At 44.7% G+C, this 12,864-nt stretch overlaps 1 protein-coding gene across 2 annotated transcripts in view; it reads left to right on the top strand.

Moving 5' to 3' along the window:
- GFRA1 (GDNF family receptor alpha 1) overlaps nt 1–12,565 on the top strand; it is a 211,948-nt gene extending 199,383 nt beyond the window's left edge. For both annotated transcript variants that reach the window (XM_039237360.1, XM_039237361.1), the window contains 2 exons: nt 11,244–11,297; nt 12,410–12,565. In XM_039237360.1, coding sequence (XP_039093291.1) covers nt 11,244–11,297; nt 12,410–12,565 — 210 coding nt within the window. The remainder of the gene's footprint in view (nt 1–11,243; nt 11,298–12,409) is intronic.
- Nucleotides 12,566–12,864: the final 299 nt, after the last annotated feature.

The raw sequence follows: 12,864 nt of genomic DNA, 5'->3' as shown, positions 1-12,864 counted from the left end.
TGAGACAGAAGGAGCCTGTGCTAAGGGGACATTTGGTGACCTTTACCCCACAATTTTGGGGGGACATGAACTTGGGCATCATACAGGGTGTGTACCCTACAAAAGTGAGGCAGCCTCAAGTTGAACTACGTTTGTACTTTTTAAAAAATGTTTTATTTATTTGAGAGAGATAGACTGAGCACAGCATGAGCAGGAGAGGGGCAGAGAAAGAGGGAGACACAGAATCCGAAGCAGCTCCAGGCTCTGAGCTGTCAGCACAGAGCCCTATGCGGAGCTTAAACTCAAGAGTGGTAAGGTCATAACCTGAACCGAAGTCGGACGCTTCACTGACTGAGGCACCCAAGCGCCCCAAGTTGAACCTATTTTTTATGATCACCCACTAATGATGTCTTCTCCTACTGCTTTTGTCAAAAAATGGGAATAATAACTTAAGGATGGGTTTGAGAAAACTAAGCCCCCTCAGGGCATTCTAGGATGAGCCATTAGGCCACTTGCACCTGCGGTTTAAAGGGCAGTGAGGCTGGCCCATCAGAGGGACAGTAATTCAGCAGTTGGACAATTGCTTAACCCAGTTGCCGGGTAATAAACATGCTTAATAAAAAGGAATAGGATGGCTGCACCATCTTGGCCATAAATATGCTCTCCTGTTCTGGGTAACCTATGAGAATACCTCTGAGTACGCTTAGATCACATACTATAAATAAATCCAATTTCTTGTATCCCCTACTGACCTTTTATCCTTAGGACTTCTAACCAACCATGCCTCCCTGAATAATAGGCTCTGCCTTGTGTTTGAGCCATGGAGTTCATGCGTGGGAGGAAAATGGTTCTGGTTCTCCTGCAAGGTTCAACCAAAGGCTCCCCTCTCTTGGACCCCTCCTGTTCAGAGAGCAAGAGGAGTCATACCATGGACAGGACTGTCTGGAAGGGAAGCTCAGGAGGGTGGGCTCTGAGTAGACATTGCAGTTTTCCCCGGGGAGAGGGGAGGGGCTGGCTATTGCTGTATACTCCTAGGCAGCATGGATAACCCCAGGCTTATTACTGCTTCTCTGAGCCTCTTCTCAGCTGTCGGTGGGATAGGAAGAACCACTTATACGGGTTGATCTGAGGGTTATGGGAGATCATGTGTGCCATGTCCAGTGTGGAGTCCATATACGTGGGTTTTGGAGTCAAGGGGATTGAAGTCAAACAGATGACTTCTCAGTGCAGACGCTCCAGGCTGCAAAACTTGGCAAGTCCCAGCCTCTCAGAGCCCTTGTTTCCTGATCTGTGCAAAGGGGAGAGCCCCCCTCAGAAAGTTGTGTGAGTGGTTGGGAATGTCCAGTGAAGTACAGATGGGGTCATTATCAGAGGGGGCCGTCATAAATGGTAACTGTCACTGTATCACTGTTAGTCTCCTTAGTTTTCCTCAATTATCTGTTTTTCTCTGTGTGCAAAGAGCACATTTTTCTCTTCAAGTTTTTAAAATTTTTGCGTTCACCTGGTTTTCTACAGCGCCCAGGGTACTCCATCTTCCGAACAGAGGGTGAACTAAAGCCCAGGGTCGGTTATGTCTGCAGACCAGGGCGTTTTATATCAAACCTTAGTTACCACCATAAGTCACAGATCCATTATGGGGCCGCACTCAGCTGCACATAAATGCACAGGAGAATGAGAGGCTTAATAAATATTGTCTGATGGCCATGAGGATGCGTGTCTGATGAGACAGGCTTCATGCACTTCTCATCTGAGACCACAATGAATCTTTTCTGTTGCTCTTGCACATTTGCATTTCCGACTGCACATCTGAGAAAACAAATGTTTCATTTTAGGGCCATCCCCCTAGTTGCCTTTATACCATTCTCGCTTGAATGTTTGCTATACAAAACACCTCCCCTACCCCAAACCAAAATGTCTTTCACACATTGTTTGGCATCATCTTACTGTTAATTGGGCATAATTTTCTAAAATACAGGTTGTAATTGCTTCTTGTCTGAATATTTTACCAATCAAACAAGTTAGCCATGAAGGAAAACACAGTTCTCTGGTGTAGTTTGCGACCTGTGTTTGCCCCAACTCAGGGAAAAGCAAAATGGATCCAAGATGATCCTGTGACGTATGGACAGAAGAAAGGCCAGCTCGAGTGCCACATGAATCCCCCTGCTGTAGACAGTGTCTGCACCCCGCGCTGCTGGCCATCTTGCCATTAGTGTTGAATTACAAGTGCAGGGCGGCGGCATCCTTTTTATGGCGCGCTGGAGACTGACGGGCAAGCCCGAGGGACTGCTTAGCTAATGGAGGACTGTTGATATATCTTGCTGGACTGTATCTATTTCATTGCATTCATTTTTAAATCCAAGGGATCACAGAAGATCATTCAATATCATGTTTGCAAGCCAAATTAGCTTGAGCTTTTGCATTTCTCCACCCTCTGCCCCAATCCAAGAGCGCTAGCCTAGACACAGGGAGGCTAAAGCAACCATCAACAGCACCCTGAGGTTTTCAGACACTTCCACCTTCACATTTGATTCTCAGAACAACTCTGTGAGGAAAGCAGCGGGACAGGGATTATTATAATTAAAGCTGATGGTTGAAAAGCCAAGACTAGGACCTTTCTAACCTGTGTTCATTGCATCCTACTTTATCAATCAAGCCGGTACCAGGAGCAAATTCTAAGCCATGGTAGAGGTTCTCTTAACTGAGCCTTATGTAACCAGCTCATCACAGAAGCCAACCTCTCCATTCTTTTGTAAACACCTAACGCCCAAGACAGACTGCATGAGCCAAGCTGGTGGCCTCCATCCACCTGCCCACTTCTGCCCTTGCTCTCTCCATTTGAGAGGCAAGCTTAAAAGAGTCAGGCACATGTGTTCTCAAACCATTTTGTGCTCTTTTATTTTGGTATTTTGCTTACATAATTTAATTCACTATTCCATGAAGGATTGAAATAGGAACACAAAAGAAAGCGTAATTGTTTCCATGAAAACTAAGTGGAATACCTTGAAAGAGCCAAATCCTTCTTCTTCTTCTTCTTCTTTTTTTTTTTTTAGAAATGCCGTTGGATTAGGTGTGGATGAGACAAAATTATAAAAGACTGAGAAGAATTATAAAACTGTAAAAAGATTCTGCACTGAGATTCCTCTGAATCAAATAAATGTCACTCCCATTTTAAAGAAACTGAAACCCAAAATTATAGACCATACATTAATTCTAGGTGTGGCTTATGTAGAACGTCAGCCAGGGAACTCCAATCAGCAAACTCTTTCTTTAAAAAACTGTTTTTTCCCCCAAAGTATTTATTTATTTATTTATTTGTTTGTTTGTTTATTTATTTTGAGAGGAAGAGGGAGAGAGAGCATGCACACACCAGAGATGGAGGGGCAGAGCGAGAGGAGAGAGAGAATCCCAAGCAGGCTCCACACTGTCAGCACAGAGCCCAACACAGGGCTCAGTCTACCACCATGAGATCATAACCTGAGCCAAAACCAAGAGTTGGACATTTAACTCACTGAGCCACCCAGGCACCCCTAAAAAGCTTTCTTAAAGAAGGTGGCTGGGTCATGTATCCAAAACTCAATAAATGATGAACATTCAGATTTGAAATTAGAATATTTGATATAATACGTACAATGAAATATTATTCAGCCTCCAAAAAGGAAGTAAATTCTACAATATGCAACATGGTGAATGAATCTCAAGGACATTATACTAAGTGAAATAAGCCAGTCACAGAAAGACAAATACTGTAGGATTCCAGTTATGTAAAATATCTAAGACACTCAGACTCACGGAAGCAGGGAATGGAGTGATGGTTGCCAGCGTCGGGAGAAACAGGAAGTTGTTGTTCGGTGGGTGTCCAGTTTCAGTTAAGCAAGATGCATAGGTTCTCGAGGTCTGTTGTACAACATTGTGCCGAGGGTTAGCAGCAGTACAGTGTTGCACACTTGAAATTTTGTTAAGAGAATAGATCTCATGTTAAGTGCTCTTATCACAATTATTTTTTTTAAAAGGAGCTTTGAAATAAAGTTTTATACAAATGTGTAATTTTTTAGTAATTTAATTATTTTACCCTTAACTTAATTTCTCCATTAACCAATAATCTATGGGCACAGTTCCCAAACCTGTCCGGTAAGAGGGTTTCTCCTCTACACTTGGCCCTAAGCTTAACCTAAATTGTGCGGTTAAACTTGGAATGCCCCCCAGGTGCCAGGAATCCAAGACCTGCTGGACTCTAGAACATGAATCCACGTCTCATTCAAGGCTACGACACGCCCCATCCCCCAGCCCCTCAATCTGGCCTCATTTCAGTCCACTGCCCTGACTTTGGGGGCCTTGTCTGTACTGCCTGCCAACCAGGATCTGAGCCTACCCTTCTTCTGGGTAAGGAAGCATGACTTCAGGCCTCCAAAGCCTTTTCCCCACCCCCATCTTCCAACCAGGCTCAACCTGCCCAGAGCATACCAGACTAACAAAACTTGGCACCAGTGGGCCTTCCTAAACCTGTGCTGAGTGAAATATCTTTATAAGGCTTTCTTGGAACTTAAAGTAATGAAAGCCTTCTGGCTGAGGTTCAGTTCAGACACAGTGTGTTGCAGGGAGTGAGTAGAGACGCCTCCCGAGGATTAACATCACTCCTTCATAGAAGGACACTTGCCCCGTCTCACCCCTGCCCTCCTCACAGCCTCTCATACCCTCCCCCAGCCGTGCCAGGGTCCATGGGGCTGCCAAAAATCAGCTTGGAAAGGAAGTGGACCCCTTGCCTGTGGAGCACGGGCATTAGAAGACAAACATCCAAGCCCAGGGGCTCCGAGCAAGTCTTATTTATGTGTCCACTTGTTTTACGCAGCTGCACATTATTCAGACCAGTGGTTGCGAGTGGTTGTTACCAAGTTTCTAGGAAAAGCAAATCAGTAGGAAGGTGAGCTTCCAAACAGACAGTGGCAGGGATTTTGGAAAGTCTGGCCAACGACTTGTGACCAGACCAGCAGTTAAAACCTCCCCAGGCTCCTGCAAATCCAACAGGCAAAATCCAAAAAGCTGAAAAGACTGTGCTACTATGGGGCACTGAACAGACCGCCATTACTTAGCTTAGATTCACTTCATAGGCAGCTCCTTTTGTCTTTTGTTGTGTAGAAATTAATTTGGACCAGTGTATATCAAGTGCACAATAGAATTGCTATATAGTAAGTGCTGCCCATGAGAGTCTGTAGTCAGAAGAGTCTGGGTTTTTTTTTTTTTTTAAAACATTTATTCATTTTTGAGAGACAGAGAGAGACAGAGCATACGAAGGGAGGGGCACAGAGAGAGGGAGACGCAGAATCTAAAGGAGGCTCCAGGATCTGAGCTGTGAGCATTAGAACCCAATGCAGGGTTTGAACCTACAAACCGTGAGATCATGACCTGAGCCAAAGTCGATGCTTAATCAACCAAGCTAACCAGGTGCCCGTTTTTTGGTTTGGTTTGGTTTTTGTTTTGTTTTGTGTTTTGTTTTGTTTTTCTTTTGTTTTGTCTTAATGCAATGTAAAAATGCAGACTCTGAAGCAGGTTCCTCTGCTCAGTTAACTTTCAGAATTATGTGCACATCCTTCTTCCTATGTTCTGTCCTACTTGAGGACATAAGATGTGTAGATTTAAATTGAGAAATGGCTGTTTCAGGAAGAACTCATGCAATGGTTTCCCCTAGCAATGGACCAATTTATGCTGCAGAAGAGACTCATATGCTAATAAACTGGTATTGACAAGTGTGATAGATGCAGCTAGGTACTTAGTGAGTGCTGGAGAGCGAAGTTGATTGCATTTTACAGTCTGTGTATTTCTCTGTTTATTGCTTGTATTCTGTCATTAAGCAAACAGGTTCCTAATATAGCAAATCTCTCTAATCAGTAAAGCAAGGGAGAAAAGAACCAGAAGCATCATTAATTATGACCATTTGGCTGCAGCCCGGACAGTCTATTGCTATTGGATTGGGCAACTTCCTCTGGTTTTATTTTCTGGGGGTAGAGCAGAAACTGGCTCTCCTTATGCGTGGAGGAGAGTAGAGAAATGTTCCATACCCTGCTGGCTGACAGCTGCCTAAAAACCTGAGATGAAACACTGGCTTCTCTACAGAAACGGAGTCCTGGGGCAGCAAAGGCCAGGCTCCGAGTTGGTGTGCTTTTAAGTCTCTGATTCCATAAACAGAGCAAGTGTGCCGCTCCAAAGCCTCCCTCATCCCCAGGCTCCAGGAGAGCCTCCTGTGGGCAGAGCTCGGCGTGTGTGTGCAGTGACTGAGGGGTGGGGTTGGACCCGGGGTGCTGAGTGGCCTGAGTGTCTGTGCATTCTGAGCAGGAAGGACATTGGCACCATGGCAGGCTTTCCAAATGTTAATCACTGGGGTAAAAAGCCAGAGCGTCATCATTCTGACTCCACGTACAGAGGTTAACAGCATCTAATGCATTTATTAACCCTCTGGTGCCAGGGACTGGCGAGGTCTGGCCCCAGAATTACAGTGCCATGGGAATTCTATTACCCGACGTGCCTGGACTAGCGGACTACTGCCAGTGACAGTTTTATAACACAGGTGGAGGGACAAGGCTTATTACGAAGTGCCTAAATACAAGTTCCCTAGTTTTCCAGAATGACAGCAAGGCTACTGGGTTGGACACAGGCTTCCCCAATGTGCCTCTCATCTCCCCCTTCGCCAGGTGAAAACCCTGTGGTACTGTGTTTTAGTAGTGCTGTTTCCCCCCAACTCAGAGTCAAGTGGCTTCCTCCATAACTGCGAAAGTAAGAATTAGCTGCAAAGCAACAGTTTTTCATAAAAGAGATTAAATAATTCATTTTTCAGGGGCACCTGGGTGGCTCAGTCGGTTAAACGTCCGACTTCGGCTCAGGTCATGATCTCACAGTTCGTGGGTTCGAGCCCCGCGTCGGGCTCTGTGCTGACAGCCAGCTCAGAGCCTGGAGCCTGCTTCAGATTCTGTGTCTCCCTCTCTCTCTGACCCTCCCCTGTTCACGCTGTCTCTCTCTCTCTCTCTCAGAAATAAAAAAATAATAATAATTCATTTTTCAGCATTCTGTAACACTGGTTAAAATTGACTTTTAGAACAGTAAAATCCACTCTCTTCTCTTCTTTATCCTTCTCTCTTTTTTTTAAAGAGATGTCATATTTTACGGCCACACTGTAAGATTGAGTGTCTATATAGGTCCAGGCTGGCCACTGTCTGGGTTGGGTAATTGCAGATGCCGTTGATGCGCGGGGCTGCTGGGCCCACAGACAGGACCTTGAGCCAGAACTTTCATGATTACACCCTTACTTTTACCAGTTCAGAACTCAGCAGTAAAATGTACTCTTTCTAAAAAAGTAAGTAAGTTTCTAACTTCCCTCATACCTTACAGAGTCTCAGAAGTTTTGTTATGAGTTTTTGGTTTTTTCAAATTTTCTTGTTTTGCTTTGGTTTTTCCTCTGGGACAATCCCAGTTGTTATCACTGAGACACAGTGTTTAAAGTATGTAAGCACTCTTGACAATAGTGGAAGGTGGGAGCCAACCTTTAATTTTATGTTCTCATTTATCATACCTGACTAGCAAGACGATGATAGCTTAATGATGTTTCCAAAAATGCCCAGGATAAAAGCCTTTAAAATGTGGAAATAACAGGTTGCTCAGTCTTCTAAAATGGGCCTTAGGAGCTGGATTTTCTTAAGTGGACTCTGGATCTGCTTCTTAGATTTCTGACCTCAGGGCCAATGGAGGGGTTAGGATTGCACACAGGATTTGCAAGCATGCAATGAGCTAGACGTACATGGGTCTAAACTCCCAGGCTCTGCCCCCTCCATCTGCAGTTTACTAACCTTTAAAGGCACCAGGCACCCAGTGTGGCAGTGCTCACCTGTACCTGATGCTGGACAGTCTAGGCAGCAGACCCACTGTCCTTCATCTTGTCATATACACATTAGGTGTGCTGTGGGATTGGAAAAAAAATCCCATGTCTACGTGTAATCTTTTGATTCTATTACCCAGAAGTCACCTGCCATTCCAATAATGGTAACATTTGTCCTTCACCTTGTAATCAGACTCCGAGACTTTCCTACGGTCCACATGAGGTTTAGATAGAACTCCAGGGATGTTCAGCTCAGCCTCTGCAATGGGAACACAGTGGGAAGCTGTGTTCATACACCATGTAAGCAGAGTATCTAAAGGCCTGTGTGCATGCACTTCTAAGCCTCTGGAGTGCAAAGTGCTTCTGTGGGTTGGGAAGGTACTTAACGGGAGAGAAGGCGTTTTCTCAGAACATCTGCAGTGGTCTGGGTGCACATTATTACCTGTACTTTGAAGGTTACTCAGTTATGCTAACAAGAATGGTCTTCAAGGCAAGATGAGCTTTGAGATGCTGCCTCCACTTTTAGTGTGGGGCTACTGGGTGACAAGACCTCATGTTGACCATTTCCTTTAGATAGAGGCCAACAATATGTCAGCTTTGGGGAAAGAAGAACACAGAGGCTTCATAGACCTGGAGCTGGTCTTAAGGCATTTTTCTCTGTGACTGAGCCATTATCCCAGCTATTTCCAGATGTAAGGCAAGAGCCTGCAAACCTATAAGCCTATATGCAGTGTGAAACCCTCAATGACCAATGAGGGTCAGAAATCTATCTATGCAGATCTAGAGTCCACCTAAGAAAATCTGTTTAGACAGAAGACTTTCCTTATCCATTGGTAGAAGCGCCTTTACAAATACACCAAAACCTTGGTTTGTGAGCATAATTCATTCTGGAAATATGCCTATAATCCAAAGCACTCATATCAAAGCAAACTTCAAGAACCATTGGCTCAGTTGTGATCATGTGACATTTGCCATCATGTACTACTTGTACTGGAAGACATCACCCATGTATCAGGTTAAAGTTTATTGGAAATGTTTGCTTGTCTCGCAGAACACTCACAGAACAAGTTACTCGCAACCCAAGGTTTTACTGTATTTAATAACAATGGGCATTATAGTAGTATTTTAACATGTTCCTGAAATGACTTAAGTCTAGCTAATGGGTACCTCAGATTGTATATATAATGTATAAAACACTACCTACTGGTGCTAATCGTAAAGAATAAAGTAGGAAGGAGACCCATCCAACCCTTAGAACTTAGAGGGCTGTTGAGGGACACCTGGGTGGCTCAGTTAAGCATCTGACTTTGGCTCAGCTCATGATCTCGCGGTTTGTGGGTTCGAGCCCCACATTGGGCTCTGTGCTGACAGCTAACTCAGAGCCTGGAGCCTGTCTTCGGATTTGGTATCTCCTTCTCTCTCTGACCCTCCCCTGCTCATGCTTTCTCTCTCTCTCTCTTTCAAAAATAAATAAAACATTTAAAAATTTAAAAAAATAAAGGACTTAGAGGGCTGTGGTGTAGGACACTGAGGGATAATTTAGCTATGACTACAGCACAGAAACAATTTGAAGGTATTATGTGTTCCAGACTAGAAGTCAGGCTGCCTTCTCTGCACATTTTAGTGAACTTCTTAGTTATGCAAAGGCCCTTAGCAAGGGTTTATGTCTTTTGTAGATTATGCTCAGGCAAGGAAAAAAGAGAATGTGATGTTTTAAGACCATTTTGGTATCTGGGCACAATTCCAATCTCGAACAGAAATAAAACATGTAAAGTTCTATACATTATTCTCTGTAGGTGACATTGCAATGGACCAGATTTGCTATTACTACATATTACAAGTAGGCTTTTGAGTAAGGTTCAATTGCTCTTCCAACTTCTCCTCTGATCTTCTTATATATAACATTTAGTGACCTTTGAACAGCCTGGGGATGCTTCACAGTGTCTTATTCTTGATGCCTGTTTAAAGGTTTCTATTTCATATTCACAGCTGGCATATGCAAATATAGGTAAAGATTACGATGCTTTCCAAGGAGCGTTATGGTCAGTAAATTACTCCTTGGGTGAACGTGCCATCAGCAACCTAACATGTCTTCAAGGAGTTGCAAATGTCTTCCTGCAACAGGGCAGCCCGCCAATGCCATTCACCCAGAGTTGGTTGCCCAGACACTCCGTGATTCAAGTGTGGTGCTTAACCAGGGCCATCCTGTCGGCACATGAGCTCTCTGTTTTTGGTGCCATCAGACTCCTATTTGGCGGGACGGGGGGGGTGGGCATGGGAGGAGTTCCTCATGTGGATGTGGAGGCAGATAGAACATGGAAGAGTCAAAGATACCAGAAACACCATAAGGGAAGAAAGAGCACATTTGCTTTCAAGAGATTGAGAGACGCGGTCTGTATCCTGTCTCTACCAGTAAATTACTCTGTGACCTTGGAACAGTCACTTAACTTCACTGCACTCTGTTTTCCTTTACAAAACTGGGTCAGCAGTTCTCATTGTAACTGAGCGATGGACCTTTTCCTTTAACTCAGTTCTGTGGTGGAAGCTCAGTGGGGACTTTTCTCCAGTGCGAGGAGACAGGGAGCTTAAACGCCTTCAAGGCTCAGCCCCCTCACCACTGCCTGGAGGCAGTTTTAGGAGTGCGGTGTCGGGATCTGTGGTGCCCTGTACTGTTCCTCCAGGGGACCCGTCTGTAAGAGTCCCTGCCCTGTGCCGTCACTCCCAAGCAGTGAGTGGTTGACTCAACTAGTGAGCAGCCCCATGAGCCCAGGGACTACACCCTTTTGCTCTTGTATAACCTGAAAATAGCTCTGTGTTTGTTGATTGAAGCGAAGAATAGACTGATGGACAGAAAAGCCGCAGGGAGACGTATCTGTGTATTTCTAACGAATGGGAATTTTTATTGCCACATCTTTACCTCGAAGGCACTTGCCAAAAATTAACGTTCAGAGATATAAATGAGTTCCAAATATGAATGACTTCAAAACGTTGCCTTTAGTAACCTAGCCTTGTGCTGTCCTTACTAGGGACCACAGGTAGCTACTGAGCCTTTGAAATGGGGCAGGCCTGAAATAGATGTGCTGCATCAAAGACACTTGATTTTGAAGACTTAGTATGAACAAGAAATGTAAAGTATGTCATTAATAACTTTTTATATTGATTACGTGTTGAAATGATAATATGTTGGGTTAAATAAAATATATTGTTACAATTATCTTTAGCTTTATCTCTTTACTTATGTGGTTACTGGAAAATTTTAAATTATATGTGGGCTCACAGTTGTGCCTCACATATTTCTATCAATGGCCTGGCTGTAGAAAACTGACTGGATCATCAGTAATTATTATTCCATACTATAGATGAGTGATTTTATGTGTGTATGTGTGTGTTTATTTTTCTTCAGGCACAGAAGCTGAAATCCAATGTGTCGGGCAGCACACACCTCTGTCTTTCTGATGTAAGTTCTGTTTCTCTCTGGGTCTCCCTGCATTTCTACAGACAGAGCCTTTGGGCCCCTGGTGATGATATAAAGGCAGGTGGTGATGTCAAGGCTCAAAGACAGCAAGGTTTCAGGTCCAGAAAAAGACCTGCGGCACCCTCCGTGTCCCTCTGGCCTTGGTGCCAAGTGCAGTCTTCGGATCCCAGTCCACAAAGTTAGAAGTAAGTGTGGGACCCAGGATCCTCATCCCAGAGCTGGACCTGGCACGAATGCCGAGAGACTCCGTGGCCACAGTCGTGTAGAATCAGCCGGCACAGACAAGACATGCAACAACTCTCACTGCTTACTCTATCCGCAGTTCCTTCAGCCTCCGCAGCAACCCAGAGGTGGCTTGGGCAGGCCATGTTACTCTCCCTGTTTTACAAATGAGATGAAGATTCTGTCATGTGTCAGTCACTGGGGTGTGGCATTATGGGACTGAGCGGGTGCTGTGGTGGGGACAGAGTCATCCGTCTTGGGACAGCTATGCCGACTGGGAGCCAGAAAGCCTGAGTTCTGGTGGGAGCTCTCCACCTGACTGTCAGGGCAGGCTCCTTTATCTAGAAAATCTAGGGTTGAACAGGCAAATGGAGAGAAATGTTGCTGACTGCTCTGGCGGCCTCTGGGCACTTTGTGGCCCATCTCCACATGAACTGATACTTGCCTGCACCAGTTTTCTAAGATGATTCTTCCTGCCCTTCCTCCATGCTTGGGGGGTGGAGGTGGGGACCACACGTACCAGAAGGGAAAGTTCCATGTTGCACAGCTACTGGGAGACCCAGGAGGTAGGAGTGAAGGAAGGCTCCAAGCTGTCCCACAAGAGGATTTCGGTAATCCACGGCAGAGGGGCAGGAAGCAAGTGTTGGCCGTTTTATCATGAAGTATACAGTTCTCACCCAGACTAAGGATTCCTTCCTGACTATAAGCCAATGAATTGAAGTCTCCATACATAGTAATAATACCTTGGATCAGCTTCGTGAATGGTACAGCCAGTTGGAGGTGGGGGTGGGAGAGAGAAAGAGTGTGGTTTAAATATACTGGGACAGAGGAAGACATGCAGTGGGTGGTAATGAAAATATTCTCTCTTACAGCGTGATTACGAAAAGAATGGCCTCGCTGGTGCTTCCAGCCACATAACCACAAAATCAATGGCTGCTCCTCCAACCTGTGGTCTGAGCCCGCTGCTGATTCTGGTGGTAACCGCCCTGTCCACTTTATTATCTTTATCTTTGGCAGAAACATCGTAGCTGCATTTAAAAAACAGTGTGGACATGTACAAAGACAACAAAACCAAGCTATCTGTTTCCTGTCCTCTTGTGTATCTGAAATTCCAGTTTTAGGAGCTCAGCTGAGACACTGGGAAAACAGTTTCATCCAACTGGAACTTTTTCTTTATTTCTCCCTTTTTTCTTTCTTTCTTTTTTCTTTTTTTTTTTAAGAAATCTTATGAACCTTAGGGCTTCTATGGGATACCTGATGCAGTGCTACATTCCAAATTCAAAAGGCTTTGGGGTATGCTGTCTTATAAAGGGGCACTTTGTAAAGT

Source organism: Hyaena hyaena, unplaced genomic scaffold (genome assembly GCF_003009895.1).
Source record: "Hyaena hyaena isolate Hyena2069 unplaced genomic scaffold, ASM300989v1 scaffold_124, whole genome shotgun sequence".
NCBI classification, from domain to species: domain Eukaryota; kingdom Metazoa; phylum Chordata; class Mammalia; order Carnivora; family Hyaenidae; genus Hyaena; species Hyaena hyaena.
The sequence above is the reverse complement of the archived record's forward strand: the minus strand, read 5'-3'. Positions and strand labels throughout refer to the sequence as shown.